General features: G+C 39.0%; 1 protein-coding gene across 1 annotated transcript in view; it reads right to left on the bottom strand.

The window, feature by feature from the left end:
- The window catches only part of TMEM26 (transmembrane protein 26), a 37,917-nt gene extending 16,799 nt beyond the window's left edge, over window positions 1–21,118 (bottom strand). The window contains exons 1-4 of the mRNA XM_081158555.1: window positions 20,894–21,118; window positions 6,189–6,267; window positions 2,082–2,198; window positions 210–430 (exon numbers count right to left, since the gene is read on the bottom strand). Coding sequence (XP_081014681.1) covers window positions 210–430; window positions 2,082–2,198; window positions 6,189–6,267; window positions 20,894–21,084 — 608 coding nt within the window. The 5' untranslated portion in view covers window positions 21,085–21,118. The remainder of the gene's footprint in view (window positions 1–209; window positions 431–2,081; window positions 2,199–6,188; window positions 6,268–20,893) is intronic.
- Between the last annotated feature and the right edge of the window lie 933 nt (window positions 21,119–22,051).

Raw genomic sequence — 22,051 nt, 5'->3', positions numbered from 1 at the left:
CTATATTTATATCTATATCTATAATCTCCACTGGGCTGGTTCCCAATATGTATCTGAACAGCAACAAATTCTATGATTCTACCATTGGACATACAATATACTAAAAACCCTTATTCATGCAGAATATAAATGATGGAACAAATAGACAGGTGTGTGGGTTCTGGCCTTGAAAAGGAGGTTTTCTCATTGCAGAGCCTTTCACTGCTTACCTCACACTATTTTCTGCCAAGGTCTCACTTGTGAATTCCAGTATGTCAGCAGCTGTCCCCACAAACATAAGGAGAAGTTCAGAGAGTTGGTCCCGAGTGATCGTGCCTCCAATAGGTAGAAGCCATCTTCCAATTATCAGCATTAACAAGAATGTCTGATGGAGTCCCAAAGTCCAGTTTTTCTCACATACTGTAGATAAGTTATTTACAAAAACTTTGGCCTGTTTAACAGAAATGTCACACAGACAGAAAAAAGATGATGGGTTACCAACTTGGAGAGAGATACCTTCACCAGGGTTTGCAGTCAAGGGTTAGCTTTTGTGGATGGTTATTTTCAGAGGATGATTCTTCACTTACTAACGGAAGTAAACTCCTCTCAACCGAATACTCTGAAAAGATAAGAAAGGCCCTTAAAACAAGCAGTCTTATAACTAGAAGTAATTTAAACCTTACACTCACTAATGAGATTCTCCTGTATGATATTTAAAGGGCCAATTTTACAACATTTTAAAGCTCATTCTTCATTTTACTATTCTCTGTAACAAAGTATAACACATAGCAAAGTTTTTAAAATCCTATGTTAAAATAAAATAAAAAAGTCCTATATTTTTCTTTCAACAATTTTAAGTCTGAATTAACAAATCTGGGAATATCTTAGCATTGTACAAATCTTCTCCTAATTTTATTGCTCTAAAACAGTACTATATCAAATGAGAAAATATATAATAATGTTTATTCGTTACCTAAATATAACTAAAGAGAATAACTGTAAAGTTATTATTTTTATTCTGAATATTTGCCATAGTATTCAAAAGTTCATAAGCTAGGAACCGCATTTTATACTGCCCTTATTGTTGGGCTGTAAGAAAAATTTACACCCCGTTTATGTATTCTGGAGGACATTTCCTGCCCACTTAACTTCTAAATAAGTTTTAAAGTATATCATTGACCCTATAGGTTATGATCTTTTAGAGACTACAGGGCATAGGTCTCAAGTGGATTGTGTAGTGACTCCGACTGATTTATGCAAGTAACTTAACTATATTTGTGCAAATCCACTTCTCCCTTTAGATCACTTGCTGATGTGCTAACCTGATCAAAGCCAAGCATGAAGATCAACAATCTTTCATTTGCGTGCTTTTTTATATTTCTTCTATGAGAATTCACATGCACCTTATTTAATTCTTACAGAGAGAATACTATCAGGGGATATATTATTTTCAATTATCAGATGAAAAACTGAGTTGCATGAAGTAAGTGATTTGTTGAAAGTGATATTGGTAAACTGTGATTAGAGGTTATATTAGAACCCAAGGCTAGTTCTATTAAACCTCATAGAATCAATAGCCTATCCTATTGTTGAAAACATGTTTTAAGGGTAGGGGCCTTTGCCTTGAGTTTCCCCCATATATTATTTTTTAATAGGCCATGGTTTGCCAAATATTAGGCATATGAAGAACAAAGAAGTGATTTGATTTTGGCTGTAAATCTTCCTTATTTTATTAATATGAACACACTAAATTATATAAGGCAGATCCCAATCTTACAACATTCCTTAACAAATATACGTATCTCTCTTTATACATATATTGTCTGACCTAAGTATTAAAGGTTCCTTAATGCTCTAAGTTAAATATATCTACTGAGATTATATATGTGTGTGTGTATATATATATATATATCCATCCATATATATATGTTTATTATGCATGTTAACTGTTTAGTAAATATAAAAATACAATTATTTTGCAAATTCCTAAGTCAAACAAACAACAGGCCAATTTCCTTAAAAAAGAATGAGCTGAAAGGTGTGGAGCACATTTTCCTCACGGAGGGAAAAGCTTGGCTAGATCCTGTGGGAAAAGCTCTCACCGTCTCAATGAGATTATCCCCTCCACGGGTTTGTTCACTTGACATCAGAGTTTGATTGAAGTCTTCTTTGCTGCTGCTGGTGTTCTGTGACATGCCTTCAGATTGGCTACTACAATACTAAGAATTTTGTAAAAAGGAAATACATCAAAAAAATACCACAAAAGGTAGAATTGAAAATGGCTTCAATGTATCTAAGAAATGAGCAGATATGTGATGTTAACTCCGTAATAAACATATATGGAGTTTAATGTACAATATACATAAACATTTCCAAAGCTCAGATTATATGCTTGAGATAGAATACCACTTTTTAACTGATTTGAGAATAGTCTACTACATACATGTTGTTCCACAAGTCTATGAGGATGCTGAGTGAGTTCACTGTAGAGAGCTGTAGAATTTATATAGATTGATCATTGGGGTTCGGTACTTGAACTCTGGGACAATTGTCAAACAAGCCAACAACCAATTGTGGCATTAAAATATGTTATGATCCAGGTCAAAGCATTCGCCCTGAGAGCTTGTTTCTTGTCCAGATGTCCCTTTATCTAAAATACTATTTTGCTTAAATAGATGATTCAATTATTTTCAATCTTGCCTGTTAAGTACTGTAACAACCAAAAAACTTAACATGTTTGTCCACAAAAATATATAATTAGTGCCAGTTTAGAAGTCAGTTTAGGTTTATAGAAAATCTGATAACAGACCTAAAATAAATGATTTTTCACTTCATTTTGCATGGAAATCTCTGCAAGTGAGCTGTGTATGATTTTAATTGAGCCAAATGCTGGGAATCCAAGGTAGAGAAAGAAAGTGAGAGAAGAAAGGGGTGGCACTTGGTGCAAATAATCATTGTATCAATGATTATTTCAGAAATGGGTAAAAAAATAATAATAAGGTTTAAGATTTCTTTAAACAGCTGCAGGGCTAACATACTTTTGAAACACATACCACCACCACCACCATCCATCCATGATCATACATTTGGATTCTGAGAGAAACTTTTTTTTTTTTTTAATGCTAAAACTATAAGAAGTCTTTTTTTAAATTATTCTGGATACTTCGTTGATCATTCTATGAGCTATTTTAAAAAGTAGAAAAGAAACCCTGTCAAGTAGCTGTTTTTTTTCCACCCTCCATCAAAACTACTAGTGTTATGGGTGAAATGACAAGAATAATTAAGAAAAATGGCCATGTGCCATATCTCTAAGAGCAAAATACAGATTTTTGCACACTTTTTTTTATATACCTAAGGCTCCTAGAAAAGATAAAGATAAAAAATTAAATCTCTGAACCAAGTAACAAATTCTCATTGCAGAGTAGTTTTGTGATTCTAGCTAAGAAGCAAATGGTCAAAAGGGAACAAATGTTCACCATTTTGTTTGTAGGCACTAAAGCAGATTGTGTATTAAAAGTTGTGATTTTGATATGTTTTCTTATAGCCTTATCATTAAAAACCCATAGACCTCCTCTTATTGTAAAGAAAATTCACCTGCACTGCAGTATAACTTGGTAGCAAATAGCTCTGTCACCCATATTACGATGATACAACCTACCTGTGACCCTCTCCACTCTTGTAATTCTATCAATAACACATCGATGATACTTTCCCTTAAGTGGCAGCTGCCTTAGGACTGCAAAGAGCAACTGGTTTTTGACTCCTTAAACCTAATCTGACTTCAATGGTTTAATGGTAATATTGTTTGCATTCAACATCCTGTAGGTGAGTTCATGTAGATGACCTGGGTGCCAACAAGCCACTTTTTTATGCGCTATATCTTAAAAACTCTTATTAGCTTCAAAAATATTCCTTTGGGTCAGCCCAGACTGACACCATCGAGCCCAGCAGGTTTCCATTGCTTTGACTGTACCACTTCATAAATAAACCTAAGAGCTAAGGTCGTAATTGTTGTCATAACTATTTTGTTTCCATGAATGCAGACCTTGCCAGATTTGGGAATGAAAGTACATAATTGATCATCTAGGAGAAATGTCTGCATGAAATAGGTCAGGATGTTTTCCTAAGGCCAAGTCATAGGTTAGAACATTTAGGATTCAGAGTAAATGGAAAAAGTGAAAGGAAATTAAATTACTCTTTCCCGTCATGAAAAATTTAGATGATTTTGATGCTAACTCCTCTAAAACGTAGAACACATAAGTGAGAAAGGCAGCGTGGTTAACCGAGTCGGGGGTCAAGTCATAGGTTCTAGGCCCCCAAAAGTTGTTGATTAACTGTGTGGCCTTGAGAAAATTACTTAATTTTTTTGAGTCCTGGGGTCCTCTTCTATAAAACAGAAATGTATATACCATGCCAAACTCATGTAGTTGTTGGGTTTATAAGTGAGAAAACATATCTGAAAATACTTTGAAATAAACAGGAAACATTATTATTAAAACCAAAATTTCCTAAATGAATGGATAAAGATAATTGTCCCCACCCTGCCCAATTCAATCTTTGGTTATTCATTTTAATTCTTTTGTGTCAAAACGAGTCAAATTTATTACTAATAAAGGTCCAATTTCTTCTGTAGTAGGAAAATTAGAGAGGTACTGCCTATGGCTCAAAAATATTTTTTTATTAAAAGGAGAGCTTTTGGTTGCAGGCTATTTGTTGTAATGGAATTTGACCTGTATATCAATTAACTGTGCCACACACTTACGTTATAAAAGCATTTGGGGAACTACATTGTTATCGTGGATGACAGCCGTGTCGTAGAATTGGCTGTGAAGGGGGGAAAAAGGTGATTCAAATCACTAGAGCCTATTTCCATCCCCCTAAAAGTAGTAAGCAGTAAGGAAATTGAAACAATCCTCTAACTCCCTATGGTACAGTTTTTAAAAGCCATGATAACTTGAATCAACCAATCTACTGTGACAGAAATGTGTTTTGCTACAGAGATAGAGATATCCTATCACTTCAAGATTTTTTAAATAGGAGATTTAGGGCAGATAAATGTTTTCTTCATGCCTGTATTATTGCGACATGCTTGTGAAATTCTTCACAAACAATCCACAGAGCTACATTCCCATGTGTGTGCCTAAAATTTGGAGCAAATATTTTATCTATAGGTTTGAATATCTGAATCATATATAGGGGACTTAGCTATAAAATGACCAACTGCAGCAAAGCAGTCTGCATAGGGGCAGATTCTCACAGATCTTACCAAAATATTTTATCAGTAAAGGTAATACAATATTATATCCTAACTATGGTTTATCCTTAAGACATAGTCTTGTAACCTGACCCCTGAAGGTGTGAAGTCCAGGCTGGTGTCTGATGGAAGTTACGAACCAACCTCCCTGCTGCTGTGCAGGTGCAGTAACAACAAGAAATGGCTGAATCCAGCCTACAACCTGCTACCTCGGGTTGCTCAGGTAAGAAGCAACTCACTTAAAAACCAAAACCTCTCCCTATATAGAGATCGGGGTCTCTTATTGAAAGCCATTGTTTATTTTCCAAGCCAATGCGGCTCTAATACGTGTAGAGTAGTCCACATTTCCTGATGGTGGATCTCATGACTCCTCTCCTGTGCCCTTATTTGGGGGCTCTAGTGTAGAATTCCTATTCCACTAAAACAGCTCATGGGACCCTCGAAAGTGAATCTCTTGTAATCTGCAAAGCCTGTATTTTAAGAGCGACAATCTCAAATAGTCCCTCCAAGCTTGACTGTATTTGCATAGCACAGTACAGATGAAGGGGTTCGGTTTGGCTCTTGCTGTTCCTAAAAATGTCATTGTGTACGGTGCTAGATTATCGAGCCCTGCCCATTCTTAGCCCGATACAGAAACTCATTGATGCTGCGAGGGTTAAAAACAACTTTTTACACCCCCATGTAAATTCTAGCATATTGGGGGGAGGTCTTAGGAACAAAATCTCTAACACAAATTGTTACTGAATTATATAACCTTAAATCTTAAATGAATGTAATATTTTAATTGGTTTTGACAGATCATGAATTTGCTTCCTTTTGCTGATGACCTCTTATTTATTCAATTCTTGATAACTCCAGTTCCTTAGAAAAGTGTATTTCTGACATAAATTGGATTACAATATGAAGGTAATTTATTGCTGAATATTCTACTTTTCTGCTTCCCAAAAGGATGTACCTGGTTGCCATGTTGCACTTCAAGAATCCATAGCGATGGAACGATGTTAATCAGATATACAAATATAGCTGGTGAAAACCTGTGAAAGACGGGGGAAAAGGACAGTTCAGCTTTTCCTGAACAAAGGATTGTTTTTAAAAATATATATATTAAAAAGAAAGAAAAATAAATGCACATACCCTGACCACAGTGAGTCAAATCTTTTTATCTCAAGTGTTTATTTCAATGGGGGGGAAAAAAAGCACTATGTGATTTCTGCCATATGGATTATAGAGAAACAGAGTAACTGTAAAAGGCACTAGCAGCTGTCATTCTCACTGAATTTCTAATCCAATTAATAGATGTTAATTTTAATACGGTTTAATGAGGCACTGCCAATTAATTTTAGGCACAAAACTGGTTATTTTGTATTTAATTTTGTTTTTAAAAAAGCAAATACAGAAACAGTAAATCTTCTTGGATTTTTCAGCATTACAATTTCAGGAAGATTGGCTACATTTTTCAACATTAACCTGTAATTCTGAGAGCTCAAATAATAACATCCTGCTAGAACACAAAAATCAGATGATAATGAATAGGAATGAGCTAAATCAACTGGCTTTATCTGTGTCTGCCAAACCTACTAAAAATGAAAATACACACAAACAAAAACAGAGGAAGGGTTTGGGTTTTTGTTGTTTTTCTTTCCAAAGACTATGTTCATTATTTTCTGGCTGAAGTCAGACACACTCAGGTTCAAATGCCAGTTTTGCTGTGACCTCTCAGTTTACACTCTAATCCCCCAAATGAGGATAGTAACTGTATTAGTCAGCTTGTGCCACTATAACACATAGACTGGGTTGCTTGAGCAACAGGAATTCACTGTCTCTCAGTTTTGGACGTTGGTAGTCCAAGATCAGGGTTCCAGTATGGTTGAGGTTTGGTGAGAGCTCTCTTCCTAGTTTGTAGATAGCCACCAAATTGCATTTTATTTTAGATTGTACTCTTATAGACCATCTCAAAGTCAAAATTGTAAGTAAATGTAATTTTATTAAAACACTTGCAGTTCGCACATGTGATGGTTAAAATGATCTGAAAGATAGAAATGTTAATTGCTCAACAAGCAGAATTATTTGAGATTTAGTGCTACCAAAACTGTACTGTTATAATTAAGGAGAGAAAAGTGAACAATCCTAAATGGAAGAGATAATTTAGAATGAACTTTTTAAAGGCTTTCAACCCTTTCACTAACATCTCCTTTTAACTTCTGGGGAGAGGAAGGGAGAAAAGTAAGAGAAAGAGCTCTTTTTAAAAAAAAATCAATAGTTAATATAGATACTCCTCCACCTTTGATTTCTTACAAAAACCAATTCTGAAACAAAAGGTTATGGATCACATTATTAAAATGTGACTTGGAAGATGGTTGAGCTACAGAGAGATATCAAAAGCTCCCAATTTGAACATACTCTTAAAAAGAAAAGAAACAATTAATTTTTTGACCTTACATATCAAGGGAAACATCAGGAGAGAGTATTTCCTATGTGAGATTAAGAAAGGAAATTAATTCTAGTTGGAGGGATGTGGAATATGTAAATGTTTGTTTGGATCCTTCAAATGTTGGCTGGACTGCAATTTTGTTGACTCCCTTAGGATTGATTTTAGGATTAACTCCCCTAACAATAGTGTTACAATAATAGTCTAGGGAAACCATAGACTGAAAATATAATAGCTCTCTAAAGAGGTTAAAAATAAAACAAACAGTAATAACATTTCTATGCATAAGATTTTCTATAACTGGAAAAAATACTATCCTGTTTTAATGTATTTCCCCTAACTAGGAATCTAGTTGTATTAAAAAAATAAAAAAAGTCAAGATCCCCAAAATCTAAATTCCATAATCTGGTATTCCCAGCTTCCATTATCCCGCCTTGTCTCCGCTTCCCCTTCCTCTTCCCTTGCCACATCCTATCAAGCTGAGCTACTTGAAACCTGCTGTGTAGTTCCAACCTGCTGCATATTTCAAGCAAAACAAAACAAAATGTTTTGGAAAGTTCCTCTTACTTCAGTTCCTCTTCACTAGACTTATCTGACATAGGTGAAAAGGGGGTAGAAAGAAGGAATCACATGGAGGGCCCGAGAATTAATCATATTCAAATCATGAGAGCCTGAGTCCATAGTCTTTCTCATATTTCCCTTCCTCTTAACCCAACACCCTAGAGGATTTCCTGGAATTCCAAAACGCTTCCAGGTAGAGTTACTAATGAAATACGTAGTAGTGCCACATACTGATCAATAGCAAATCAGAATCAGGAGCTCCCCTCTCTCCTTCCCCTCCCTCTAATTTCCCAGTAACGGGCTGTGGCACTTGTACCACTCAAATTCTCAAAAAAACTTATGGAGAAAATAAAAGTCTCTATTATCTAGAGAAGTATTAAAGTATTTTATTTTGGCTATGAAGATAGATTTCAGCCATATATAAATGTTTGACCATGGGTTAAGAACGAAGTGCTCTGTGCTCCTTCAGCTTGGATAATCTGAGAAGTTCTGAAATGGCTTTAGAGCAAGTGGCCCTCCAAATTATAATTACCTGTTTCGGAATGCCCTCCTTTCACATCTAAACCCATCAACATCCTACCTGCATTTCAAAGGCATACCAGCAATTAGCCTTAACTTGTATCTCTCCTGGGACCCAACGCATGCTCCACTGTTTGATAGTTATGGGTAAATGAAACTTAGTTTTCCTAAGTTCCTTGGAGGCAGATCCTGAATCTTATATCTTTAATTCCCTTCTGTCTTCCCTTCCCTTCATCTTTTCCTCTCCTCAGTGGTATCAGGTGTCTTACTAAGTCTTTAATTAATGCTTATTAAGCAAATACATATTTGCTTAAATGCCCGAATTTATGCATAAGGGAGGACTGAACGAATGAAGTGAATGGAGGCTACTGGCATCTACCAGGACCTTTTATTCCCATCTCAGGAGGTCCAGTGCCAAGTGTGCTCCTTACTTTGTCCCTTGAGGAATTGTCACACTGCGGCAGAGGCCCAGATTTGAACCGTGCCTCTTCCATTCATTCATCTTTGGAAAATCACTAACTTCCCGGAGACTCAATACCCTTGCCTATAAAATAGGGGTAATAACATCCGCCTCACGGGGCGGTTGCGCGGATTAAATGAGACTGTGAGTTACGGGCCTGATATTGTACATGCTCAGGACGCAGGAGTTGCTGCCTGATGCAGGCTCAGCTCTGCACACATCGGGGTGGCTAAAAGAGGACCCGGAGGATACCCCTTTAGACGACGACTGTCTTCCAATAACATAACCGATTCTATTTTTAAACTATGATTTTCAAAACTAACCCTATTTAAGGCTCCTCAAATCAGGGGAAGTTGTGTGTACTCCTGAGAACATCGTTATGCCTAATTCACACTCGCAGTTAAAGCAATTACCGTCCGTCCCATGGTCGCGGTCTGCACGGGCCGTTAGCCCACCGGGACCTAAAAAGGCCGCACCATCCTCTGCCTGCCTCTTGGGCCGCTGCTCGCCATTCGTCCTCACGGTGCTCCTCTAGCAGTGCTTTGCTTTCAGTTCTGGATAAAGCTAAGTGCTTCCTGACTCAGGCCTTCGCTCATAATCCCTCTCCCTTGAAATACCTCCCTCCCTCCTTCCCTCCCTCCCTCCCTCCCTCCCTCCCTCCCTCCCTCCCTCCCTCCCTCCCCTTTAACCTGATTAGCCCCGTCTCATGGTTCATGTCAGCTCTATGGGACTCTACAGAAAAGCTTTCCTCGCCCCTGAAGCCTAAGTTGGACCTCCGTGTTATGCTTGTCCCATCGCACTCTTCACTGTTACCCCACATATTTTCAAAATTTAAAATTATATGTGCCTCCCAGCAATTCCACGTAACTTGAGCACAAGGACCGGGTCTGTGCTCCCCCCCCAGCACCACACATGGCACATGGTGGCTCCCCACAGACATGCGGGGGGTTGACAAGGCCATGCTGATTCACAGGTCCTACTTTCTCACCGCTCTGCTGCTGGTTTCACGAGAAGCCTCTTCTTGAAATATCATCATAAATCGACATTATCAGAAGTGTTATGGAAGGAAACTAATTATTCTGTTCTTGTGTGGATTTAATATTGTTTCACTGCTCTGAAAAATGTAATATTTCAAAGTGACATTTTAGCCGTTACTTATTATTTTGAAGGTTTGCTGTATTTTTGATTGTGCGTTGTCAGTGCAATTCATTTCTGGAACCAGAGAGAAATATGAGGTCTAAAAATTAAAAACTAGGCCCAATTCTACCTTGTTCTGTGTAACTAATGAAACCAGAAGCCCTTTCTCAGAAGCTATCAAGTCATTTTACTCAATCTCCATGTCTTAATGGCATCAGAAGTAAATAGATGCCACGCATTTTGTATGGAGACTAATACCGTAGATGAATCTAGCTAACTTGAAAATAAATTAGGTTTCTGGATACTAGTTTATGAAAATAAGACATACTATTCATAGACTAACAAAAACTGATAAGTGTGTGTGAATGAATAAGACACAACCAAGTGGAAAATATTTACAAAATTGAGAGTACCCTATTACTAATAAGTTATCTGCCCTTAGAAACTCAGATTTATTACAATGCCAATTATCAGTATCTTATCCGAATACAGACGGTGCCCAACATTAATACTTTAATGACCAATTACTTTGCTTTGCTCAGACATTTTTTCTAAACTAAAACCTTCCTTAACATATTCTTTCTCTACACATAAATTTTTGTTTGTTTGTCTTTTATTTCACAGCCCTTAGCCAGAATACCAATTCTCTATAAAGTACCCAGCAGGAGCACCATCTTAAAGGGTTTTTTTCTTTATTGGTTTATGGACTAATTTACTAATAAAATATATTTATAGGTTTTTCTACATGCTAGATACTGCTCTGAGCTCTTAAAGAGCTATATTCATTGTATTTATTTTCAGTTCATTTCATGCAAAAATAAAATATTCTTTATCCTACAAAGTTGTCATTTCAGCAAATTATAATGTTTTTCACAAAATGATTATGTCATGACATTTAGCAATTCAGCCCTGCAATGAATTATATTTACTTCAACTCACAATTAGTCTGGAATTAGGATTCCATTTTCATCCTTTTAAAAATGACAATTATTGTTTTCTTATTGAAAAAGTAACATTTGTTCATTTTAGAAACATATGACAATGTAAAAAAGCAAATAGGAGAAAAATTAACCATATCACTGACTAGCCTGTTTAGCTTTGTTCTCTGCAAACAATGAGGATTCTAGTCTTCTAATCATATGCATAAACCTGAAAATAGATAAGATTTAAGTGAAGCAAAAATAATGTTCCAAAATGATTTTGATGTGAATTGCGATTTTAATTTCTCAGTATTTCCTCCTCCACAAATAGGAGTGGACTTGTAAGAATACTAGACCTATCTTTCAAAATCTCACATTAAACTGCCTTGAGTGTCCTTAATAAAATTTCTGGAGCACTTTATGATAATAGGCCTACTTTCATGGAAATCAAAAAAGTAGGTCAAGATACCCTTTCGTGGGCCCCTAAACACTGTCTAACAATTTGAGAATGGTCGGTTCTCCTTACATATACTATAGAGTGGTTTTTGTAAGTGGGCCTTAACATCCACGATCTCCCCATGGGCTGCTCAACAAGAGCTTTCTATTAGTACAGGGGCAAAGAGTGGCCAATGTGACAGCCTCAACATATCATCTATCTCTCTGCAGCCCCCCAAAACACACTCCGTGCTCTTGCAGACCACACAACCCTTGAACACCTGCAAAGTCACAAATCTGACTCCAGCCACCGCCCACTTGTCTTCTTAATTAGAACACCCCTCACAACCACCTCCCTCTCAGAGCCCTCTGTCTGTATCTGCCCACTAAAAAAAGAGGGAGGCCACAACTAAATGCCCACAAGCTCATGAGAACCACCCCCAAATGGAGAATTAAATATGGAGTGTGTATGTTTTAACAGGTGCTGACATCAGATGATAGGGTTGTTTTGTCCATGGTCTTATGGGGGAGCAGACTAATAAGAACAGAAGAGCCCTGGCTGGTGTGACTCAGTTGGATGAGTGCCAACCTGTGCACCGAAAGGTTGCCGGTTCGATATTCTGTCAGGGCACATGCCTGGGTTGTGGGCTCGATCCCCAGGGTGGGACATACAAGAGGCAGCTGGTTGATGTCTCACTCTCACAGCAATGTTTCTCTCTCTCCCCCTCCCTTCTTCTCTCTCTAAAAATCAATTTAAAAATCTTAAAAAAAAAAAAAAAAAAAAGAGACAGGGAGGAATTTCAAATGGGTTGGAAATACTCATTGCAATGAAATCATTCTTTATACTGCCAAAACCCTTAAAGAATGCCCATATTTAGGGTTTGTTAAGGGGAAACTACTTCTGAAGGTGAATATTAAGGCTGTTAATTATAAATTGCATTGTTTGTTGTTGCCCATTTAAAAAAAAATAATAATCCCAAATTGTGATATAAACTGGTAGCAGTGGTACTATAGACTTCACTTCACTTAAAATTTCCCAAGAGGATATCTGAAACAAGAACAAGCTTTATTAAAGTTGTAGTTGCCCACATTCAAACCTCAGCAGTATGCTTCACTATGACTAAACTAGTTATAGGAACAAAATATGCATCAATTTTAGGATGCCTGTACTATTTTTCTCATAAAATTTCTGAGGCAAAGCAAATCATGACATCTTCCTAAATGAATTGGTTCCAACTGAAGCCCTAAGTACTGTCATCATGATGTTCCCTCAACTGGAAAAGCCCTTCTCTCTCTTCTCCACTCTTATAAAACCACCAGTAAATGAATCACAAGAAATTTTCCATGTCTAACAAGCCCTACTGTACTGATGGTATCTTTATTCTGCATCCTTTCTGCACTCCTGAATTTTAAATTTGTGGAAAATTATTTGGTTCTCAAAGTGTTGTCTTCATATAACTGCATATATTGTCCTGTTCTCATATAACTGCATACTTTTATATACCTTCAAGACCACCATCATAGCACCTAGTACAATAAATGATTGTTTGATAAATAAGTGAGCATAAGCACTAATGACTGCAGGAATTTTAATGGTCTGTAGAGGACACAAAATGCATTATGAGTATAATTTATGTAAGAATTTAATTTATTTCATTCTATAAAAGATAATGGTATTTATTTCTGTTCTGTAGAAGAGATTGGTTTTACACTTTAGGGCCAAGAATAAAGACAATCCAGACTTGCTCCCCCCCTTCTGTTTTCTTTTACATTCTGTTTTGGTTTAAAAGGATGTCTGCTTATGCAAGAGTATCTTTGAGTCATCTCCCTATATAGTCTGAACTTTTCTACATTTTGTTCTAAGCAAAATTATCCCAGTGCTCCTTAACAGGTCACCTGGGATTTACCTACCTCATTTTGAAAAAGAAAAAAAATATTATGACCCTTTTTCCACTATAGGAATTCTTGACCCTAAAAATGTATGTCGCTTTCTGTCCAGGGGAAAACCTAATTTGTCTATGAAGCAGAACATAATAAATAGGCTGATGGAATTTAATTCTGTATTGGGGAATCCTTCTCTACGCCTTGGTTTTCTCACTTGTCAGTAAGAGCAGGACTAGTACCACCAAGCACTATTTATTGCCTGGTTCAATAAATATGAGTGCTCGCCGGAAGCCAGGAATTGTTTTTGTGATTTATTCTTACTAGTTGTGACCTTAGATAAATAATCTAGCCTTGCCGTGCAACAATGTCCTCATCACAAAATGATGAGAGGTGCAAACCAACTCAAAGGGGCACTGTGAGGATTATGGGAGAAAACAAATGAAAAGCAGGCTGGGAGCACTGTCAGTCCTTAATAATTGATACCTGTTACCACCTCCATTATCACCATCATCTTCATCATCACTCTCATATCTACTATTAACAGGCTGTCAGAAAATGGCACAGCCAATTTATTAATAAGCTATTCCAGGTGGATCAAATAGTGTGTGGGACAGGTGGCTCAATCAGGGAAATAAAAAAGCAAAGGAATGCAAAGCACAGCCAGGGCTCACAGCAGGGCTGAGGGCAGAGGGGACTCCCCCCCCCCTTAGGATTACTGATATTTATTCTAATAAGCAAACAACATTAAAGCAACTGTGCACCAGCTACCTCTTTGAGGTCAGTAAGACAAAATGAAGATAAAATATAATTCCCCCCCTTTCCTAAACAACTATGGATAGGAGGCTTATATTCACAGAAAAGAAACAAAATTTGTCTCCACTCCAGCCTTTTATATTAACAACCTATATGTACTTAATATTATTTCAGTGTGAGTTTCAAAGAAAGTACATTTTTGATACCTGTATGTAAAAAACTATTTTTTTAAAAAACTGGCTTTCTTTAACAAAAATGACTTGTACATCCAGATTTAACATTCCTGATACCAGTAGTTCCAGAGTAGTGAGGGACATGCACAGGGGGAGAATAATCCTTAATGTAAAGATGAATTTTCCATCGTCAGAAAAGGAGTTAAACTATTCGGATTTGTCCCAATTCTGTATGCATAATAGTGCTTCTGCCGTGAGAAAGAGAAGTGCTTGAAATTTAGCAGTAGGGGTAGATTGTCACTGGCTCATGGGAGTTGCCCACACTAACACCCAGTTTGTTTTTCTTCCAGTCAAGTACAAGTTACAAAATATTGTAACCTTAATTTTCATTTCTAATTGTCTCAGTTGAACATACTCATGGAGAAAGCAAGGACACCATTCAAAGGTTCAGTTTCCTAGGGGTCCTATTATGCAGTCATAATTATTATTTTGATCCCAACTCCATGGTGAAATAAAGACAAATATGACTTTTTCTTGGGAGTGAAGCATAGTACTCATGCAAGGTAGCATAAGACTCTTCTTCCTAAAACCATCACTGAGGTCACTGAAAACAAAGCCATTTGCCGGTAACATTCAAAGCCATTTCCCAAAAGGATATGAAGTTAAGTCACCCTCTTGCATTGAGCTCAAGGCTCAGGAGGTAAAATGCACACACACAAACACCTGTGAAGATCATGAGTATTGTAAAACTCTGGATACACTGTGTAGGTGGTGTGGGTAAATCCAATGCAGAATGAGAGTGTTACTAGAATACCTGAAGTGCTAAGGAGAGATTTCAGGAAGTGTGGACAACAAGTGTGAACAAGGAGAGAATTTCCATTGCCCAAGGTGGCCATAAGGAAATCACAGATCTCTCTTCCCAATCCCTCCGTCCCACCCTCCCTGATACCCAAAAAGATCAAGAGAAGGGTGCTTTTACTTCCCAACTTCCTCTCTGCCTTTTTTATAAATCGTGTTGGTGGAGGAAGACACATGTGTCAAATGCTACAGAATTACATCACAGGGTTCTCCTACACTACTCAGAAGTTGTTCAAGATCAAACTTCATATGTTTTTCTGTAAAGTCTAGTTTTTTCATTTCTGCTGTTGTACCATCTACATACAGTGGAGTAATCAAAACAGATTTCACTGAGTATTTTTTACAGAATTTGTCAGAATTTGAAATCAGTTTAGGACAATCTCTTTTGATTCCTAATCTCTCTTTTTTTTTTTGTTTTTGGTTGGGAGATATACCCAGACATTTTCTAACACATGATGTTTCAAATGAGATATGGTAAAGATACATTTCGAAGAAATTTTGCACTTGGAGGCAGGATACATGGGGAGGAGAAGAGATAAGGGCCAGTAGAAAAGAAGGTCAGTGTTTATCGGTCTTCTGGGAACATGTCAGAAGTGTCTCAGGACACAGCTCCTCCCTCTCTTGAGTTTTCATCTCCTTGGCTCTCCCCATGTCTAGCGCCTTCTCTTCTTTAACAGACTCGGCTCAAATGTCTTCTCCCCAGGGAAGACTCTCTGACCACCCAGTGGAACCTTCCCCCTGGCACTCCTTCCCTCTACAAGCCATACCACTTAGGCCTTCACAGTTCTAATCATTTGTTTACTTGCTGATTGTTACTCATTCAACCACTTGTTTATTTACTTCTGTATTTCCTGGGCCCCCTAAGATGTGAGTTCCTTCAAGGCAGGATTTTACCCGTATATTTCACCTGTGTGTTCTTGGCACTCAAGCAATGTCCAACACACATTAGATGTTCCATATATTTTTGTTGAATGAAGAATGATACAGCTCAGTACTTGTTCCAGAGAAATCTGCTCATGTCCCCCGATACTCACCAACCTCAGGATGTCCTTTACCTACTCAGCCTTTGCATTCCTCTCTCTTGTCCATTTTTCCTGCTACAGATCAAATGCTGTGAAGCCCGATCTTGCCCCTGCTTCCCTCTCCACCACAGCACTCCTCATCATGTCCTTTCTCTTCTAAATTGTTGGAGTCTTAATATCCTTCCTCTCCCAGTTACCAACTAAGTGATCCTCAGTAACAACTTAACAGCCCCATGCCTCTGTTTTCTCATCTAAAAAATGGGTGAAAACAGAGAAACAAAGTAACTGTTTCTATCAGTATCAAATGGGATAATTTGTATAAAACCTTGAAAGAGCCTGAACATTAATAAACGCTAAATATTCATAATCATTCTTATTCCCACACATTTGAGCACTTAATCAAAATGCTACCTTTTATTTTAAAATCTCGAGTGTGTTTGTTTTCTGTTTCCTCTGCCTGCTCATGCAGTGTCTAGCACAGTATCATGCTTACTAATTAGACAGCTCAATACGTAGTTGATTGCACTTAATAAAGAAAGAGGGAAAGATCCTGGATAAAGGTGTCCAAATAGGTGAAGTATTTTATCAACTGAATTATATTTACCTTGTATTTTTGAAATTCCAATGAAGAAAGCTCAGTGCTTAAAATTCTGTGCTTCTGCCAATAAATTCAGCTTAGATTTCTACTTATTCTCAGATACTGTCTAATTTCAAGGGAAAAGGCTTCAGATGTGTCACAGTCTCCGTGATTTTTCTGTTCCCCAAAGAACATTTTATCATTATTGGCTAGAAAACAAGTGAAATACTGCCTGTCTTCTGTTTGATTTTGCCTAAACGGTAATTCACAGGTCCACTGGACTGTTGCCCAGATAATAGAAAATAAAATAAAGCAAAGTGAGACTAATTTCTATCTTATAGGAACGTAAGTAAATTGGCGGGTGAAATTAATAAACACTGGTCGAAATGGAACAGGCTCCACCAGCACACATTTACTGCACTGAACAAGGGGCGTGCTGCTGGCTCACCCTCTCCTATAGAATTCCAGCAAGTTAAATTTCTCCAGCTGGCAAGTTATCAGTGCTGATGTAATGCTGCGTGTCCCTGGGCAGCTGAGCTCAGCAGCTCTCGTTCCATTTTCCTTTCCAAAGGATAGCTACAGAAACATTCTTTGGACAAGTGTAATATGTTTGCTACATTTCAAGAAATTTCGTTCACATTTTCCTCTATAGCTCTGTTTATTGTTCCATGGTTTCTGTAGATTTGATTTATTTGGGGCCAGGTGCCAAATATAGTAAAAAGAACAATGTTCAGACTAGCCCAGGGTAAGCTAAAGGAGGTTTCTGGATCCAATGTTCTAGAAAAGAAATGTTCACCTTATGGGTGTACGACCTTTAGCCCACCGTTCAGGCAGGATTTGATTGACTGATTGATATTCAGGATGGGAGGGTTTCTCCTTCCTCTCCTTGACTTGTAAATAGATAATGTATTCAATTGATACACAGGGTTGTTCTTTGACAAGTCCTTTTTAAAAAAAGAAATGAGACCTTATATACATAACTCTGTAACTTTATTTTCCTGGCAACATATGAAGGACATTTCTCTATGTTAATAGCTAAAATTTAGCTCATTATTTTTAATGTTAGCAAAATATTCTATAGCATGGGTATGTTACAATTTTCAACCAGCCCATTGATGGATAATCGGGTTGTTTTCAGGTTAATTTTCCTCTAACAAGATGGAAAATTAATATTTTTTGTACATATGTATCCACATATAAGTACTTTTGGTTCTGAAGGGTAGATTGCAAAGTATAAGACAAATGGGTATATATATATATATATATATATATATATATATATATATATATATATACACACACACACACACACACATATATCATATATATATATATATATTAATATAGATCTCCATGTAGATCTATATTAACATTTTCCTATATAGAAGAATAGGTATTGCCATAATATTTACTTAATTTTTTTTATTCCATCAGCCATGATTTTCTGATGGAAACTTTTTTAACACTCAGAAAAAAACCCCAAAAGTTATGCCTAGAAAACTTCAGCCCAGTAATTAAATATGTCAAAAAACAAACCCCTTTTAATTATTACCATGTTACATCAGGGACAATTTTCGATATATTTTATCATTCCGTCTCCTGATTTCTTTTCTCAGATTTATGATGGAATAGCCTGAACACTTTGTCCACCACAAAAATGACCTTATATGCAGATTTAGTTGTAATATCAGTAGAACAAAGCATTACTAAGTCACGTTTCTATATGGACCATTTACAAACACTCATTTGTCCCTGAAATTTTATAATAAACCAAATCTATCAATTTTTTCTTATTTTGAAATATTAGTCTAGATATTGAGCCAGCAAGATTTTTTGAATTACTGCTATAATATACAATATACATCATGGGCCTATTCTAAAATAAAGGTGAGAATTTTTTTTCTGCTTTTTTGCTCTGAACCAATGGTTTATTGACCAGTCCCTCAAATAAAGATGTACAGAGAGAAAATGTGTCATATTGACACAAAATGCTTTTTAATAAGAAGAAAACAAGAGAAACCCTAGAATCTTTTTTTAGTCATTGATCACCAACATGTTACTAATTTAATTCATAACAACTTATGAGATAAGTATTTATAGATGAGAAAACTGAGGCTCAGAGAGGTTAAGTAACTTGCTTGATGCCTCACAGCAAGTAAGTAGGAAATCCCGGATTTTACTCCATTATCTGTCTGAATATGTCCTCAGTTCCTTATTTAACTTGACATATTGACCGTCATCTATTTTTGCCTCAACTTTTTTTTCCCTCTCTTGGTTGTAAGTTACATGTTAGTCTGAATCAGCCATCCATGATGATATAGACATGAAGGTAAAGTTCCTTTGGCTATAGTATTTCTATACAACTGGAGGGGAATTTTGATTTAATGTGAACTAAGGACTCTGGTCTACTCTGGGAGGGGAGGATATTTCAGGGCCTGCTAAACTAATCCCTCTTCTGAGGTTGACATTTCTCCCAGAGCTCTGATAGTTGATGGTAGAACATTTTTCGGCCTCAGACTGCATCTTCCTATAACTGAAGATATTTTCTACACTAGCATATTAGAGCTACTCAGTAAAACTAAATCAATTTCACATGACCTGCTTGGTGGGTGCACTTTTCTCCCCTTTTGTTTCTTTAACACTAATACCGTCGAGAAGCTAACACCATTTTTCTTTGAGATATCCAAAAGTCACACTGGAAAGTACCTTAACTATCTCCTGCTTATAAACTGCTCATAGAGTGAGGGGGCAGTAACATTCCAATCCTTGTATTAAATTAAGATTCTACTTCAATATTTTTTTCCATTGGTAATTTTAAAACATTTTCAACACTGAAAAATTTAAGCAAGTTCTGCATCATTTTAAGAGACAAAACATTCACACACACACACCCGCACTATCATGAAATACAGTCTTTTGTAGTTTGATATGTAGAATTGTAGGGAGAGTTTTTATTTTCTCTCTTAATACGGTAGCTAACTATAATTCCATGCTCTGTGTGATTGAAATGGCTAATACTCTTTTTTTTCTTTCTCATAGAATTAGGTAGTTTTAAAAGTATTGATATATATGAAAACACAGCCTCACTATTTTTCAAAACTAATGCAGGAAGAGGCCAACCTTGGAGAAGTTTGGGGATGGAAATCTACTGGGAATGGAGGGATGGAGGTGGAGGTTCTTTGTAAATGGCAAGAGAATCTTTTCCTCATTTCTTCTATTGCCATTCAAGTCTTTGGGGGAGGAAATAAAGCATCGTGCTGAGCCTGTAATTCTTGCACTTTGAGGTTAAGTCTGAGCCACCCCCTGCTGGTCCCTCTACCAGCCAGGCAACCTGTCTTGGGCAAGATGGGCTCACCATTAACCAAGCTCCAAAGCAACCAAGCCCAGACACCTGAAGATGGTGCCATGCCCGGATCCAGGGCTGGGAGGAAAGGAAGCGGCTGAAAGCAGGGCTGCTGCGCGGCCAGGTCATCGCTGCCCCATGCACACAAGCCCTTGCCCAAGTCCCCGACGCCCAGCGAAGGGCATTCCCATGCTAGCGTGCGCGCAGAGTAACCCCGCGAGCCCCAAATTCAGGAATCCAGGCACACGACACCCCCTTGCTTCAAGACTCTCCTCTTTGGAGCACTTTCTGCAGCAAAAGCAAGCGCTTCCTTTCCTTTTCCTCATGGTCCAAGTTGCAAACCTGGGACTAGGAGGCGCGTGGCTGAGGCTCGAGCCTTGGCAGCGTTGCCCTGGGACCCTGAGGTCCCCCGACGTGCCCAAGAGATGCGCAGGCATCTCGCGCTCCTTCGGAGCTCCCAGCGAGGACAAAGGGGGTCCGACCCCGAGAGGCGGTGGGCTTCGGTTGGAAGGGCTCTGGGGCTGCCTGCGGCTATCGCAGGGGACAGCGCCCGGGGACCCCGCTCCCTCCCTTCCCCGGGGCGCGCTCACCATTTGTAGCCTCTGCCGCGCTTGAACTTGAGGGTGAGCGCCGTCTCCAGAAAGAGCAGGAGGTTGAGCAGCGCGAGCAGCCAGTACCTCGGCTCCTTCTTGACCTCGGCCACCCGCCAGACCCCAACCAGCGAGTGCAGGAAGAACAGCAGCCGGGTGACCAGGGCGTTGAACAGGACCAGCCCCTCCATGCCCGAGGCGCGCTCTGCCCTCGCCCGGCTCCGCGCCCCGCAGACCCCGCCGCGAGCTCCCGCCCCGCCCCCGCCCGTGGGCAGGAACGTGACAGCTCCGAGACCCGCTGCCACTGTGGTCCCCGCTCACCCCGCCGCGCTCTGCGCGGGAGAGCGGCTCGCCCCTCCCCCAAACTTCCCGAGAACTCTGCAAAGAGGGGCGACTCCAAGCCCAGCTCCTCGGCACCGCTGGGCTTTGCAGGGAAGCCCGGGGCTCGACGCCCTGGCTCGTGGGCGTTCGTCTCCAGAACTGCCCATCCCCCTCCGGGCCCGGGGAGCTAGTCTCCATCCCTGCCCTCTACCCCACCCCCTCCCCTGCCCCCCCAACCCCTCAGGCCTCCTTGGGGTCCCCAAGAGCGTCCTTACTTCGAGCGATTGGAAAGAGGAGGGAGGTGGGCTGGAGGTCAAGGTGCTGCAGAGCCAGAAAAGGGGAGGGGGGCGCATCTGGGTCGTCTGTCTCCTCCTTGCTTTTCTGGCCGATGGCCTTGAATTCACTCGCGGCTCCCAACAGGAACAGGCTGTCGCGGTGACTCTCAGCCGGGACTAGAGAGCCGAAGAATCTGCTGTCCCAGCAGTTTTAGAAACGCGGTTTCTGCCCAGTGTGAAGAACTGAAACTTTCAAGGACCAGAGGAAACCGGATGCACCAGGCTTTCCAAGAGCTCTTTGTGGCTGCTAAATGGGTAACCCGGGCCACTTCTGCTCTTTGGACACAGTGTTACTAAGGGAAACGAAATAGTCACCCCCACCCCCACCCCCACCCCCACCCCCACCGTTTTTTTTCTGAAAGCACATAGTAGTAGCAAGACAAGAAGACAGAGGGGAAATTGAGGAAGGAGATAGAAGGTAGAGCTGGGAGTTAGAGCTGGAGGAGAAGTCCCTGGAGCTGGGAGCTGTGCCTTGAGGTCAGTGACCTATAAATCAAACTCT

The sequence above is a fragment of the Miniopterus schreibersii genome (genome assembly GCF_964146895.1).
Source record: "Miniopterus schreibersii genome assembly, chromosome: 14".
In the NCBI taxonomy this organism is placed as follows: Eukaryota; Metazoa; Chordata; class Mammalia; order Chiroptera; family Miniopteridae; genus Miniopterus; species Miniopterus schreibersii.
The sequence above is the reverse complement of the archived record's forward strand: the minus strand, read 5'-3'. Positions and strand labels throughout refer to the sequence as shown.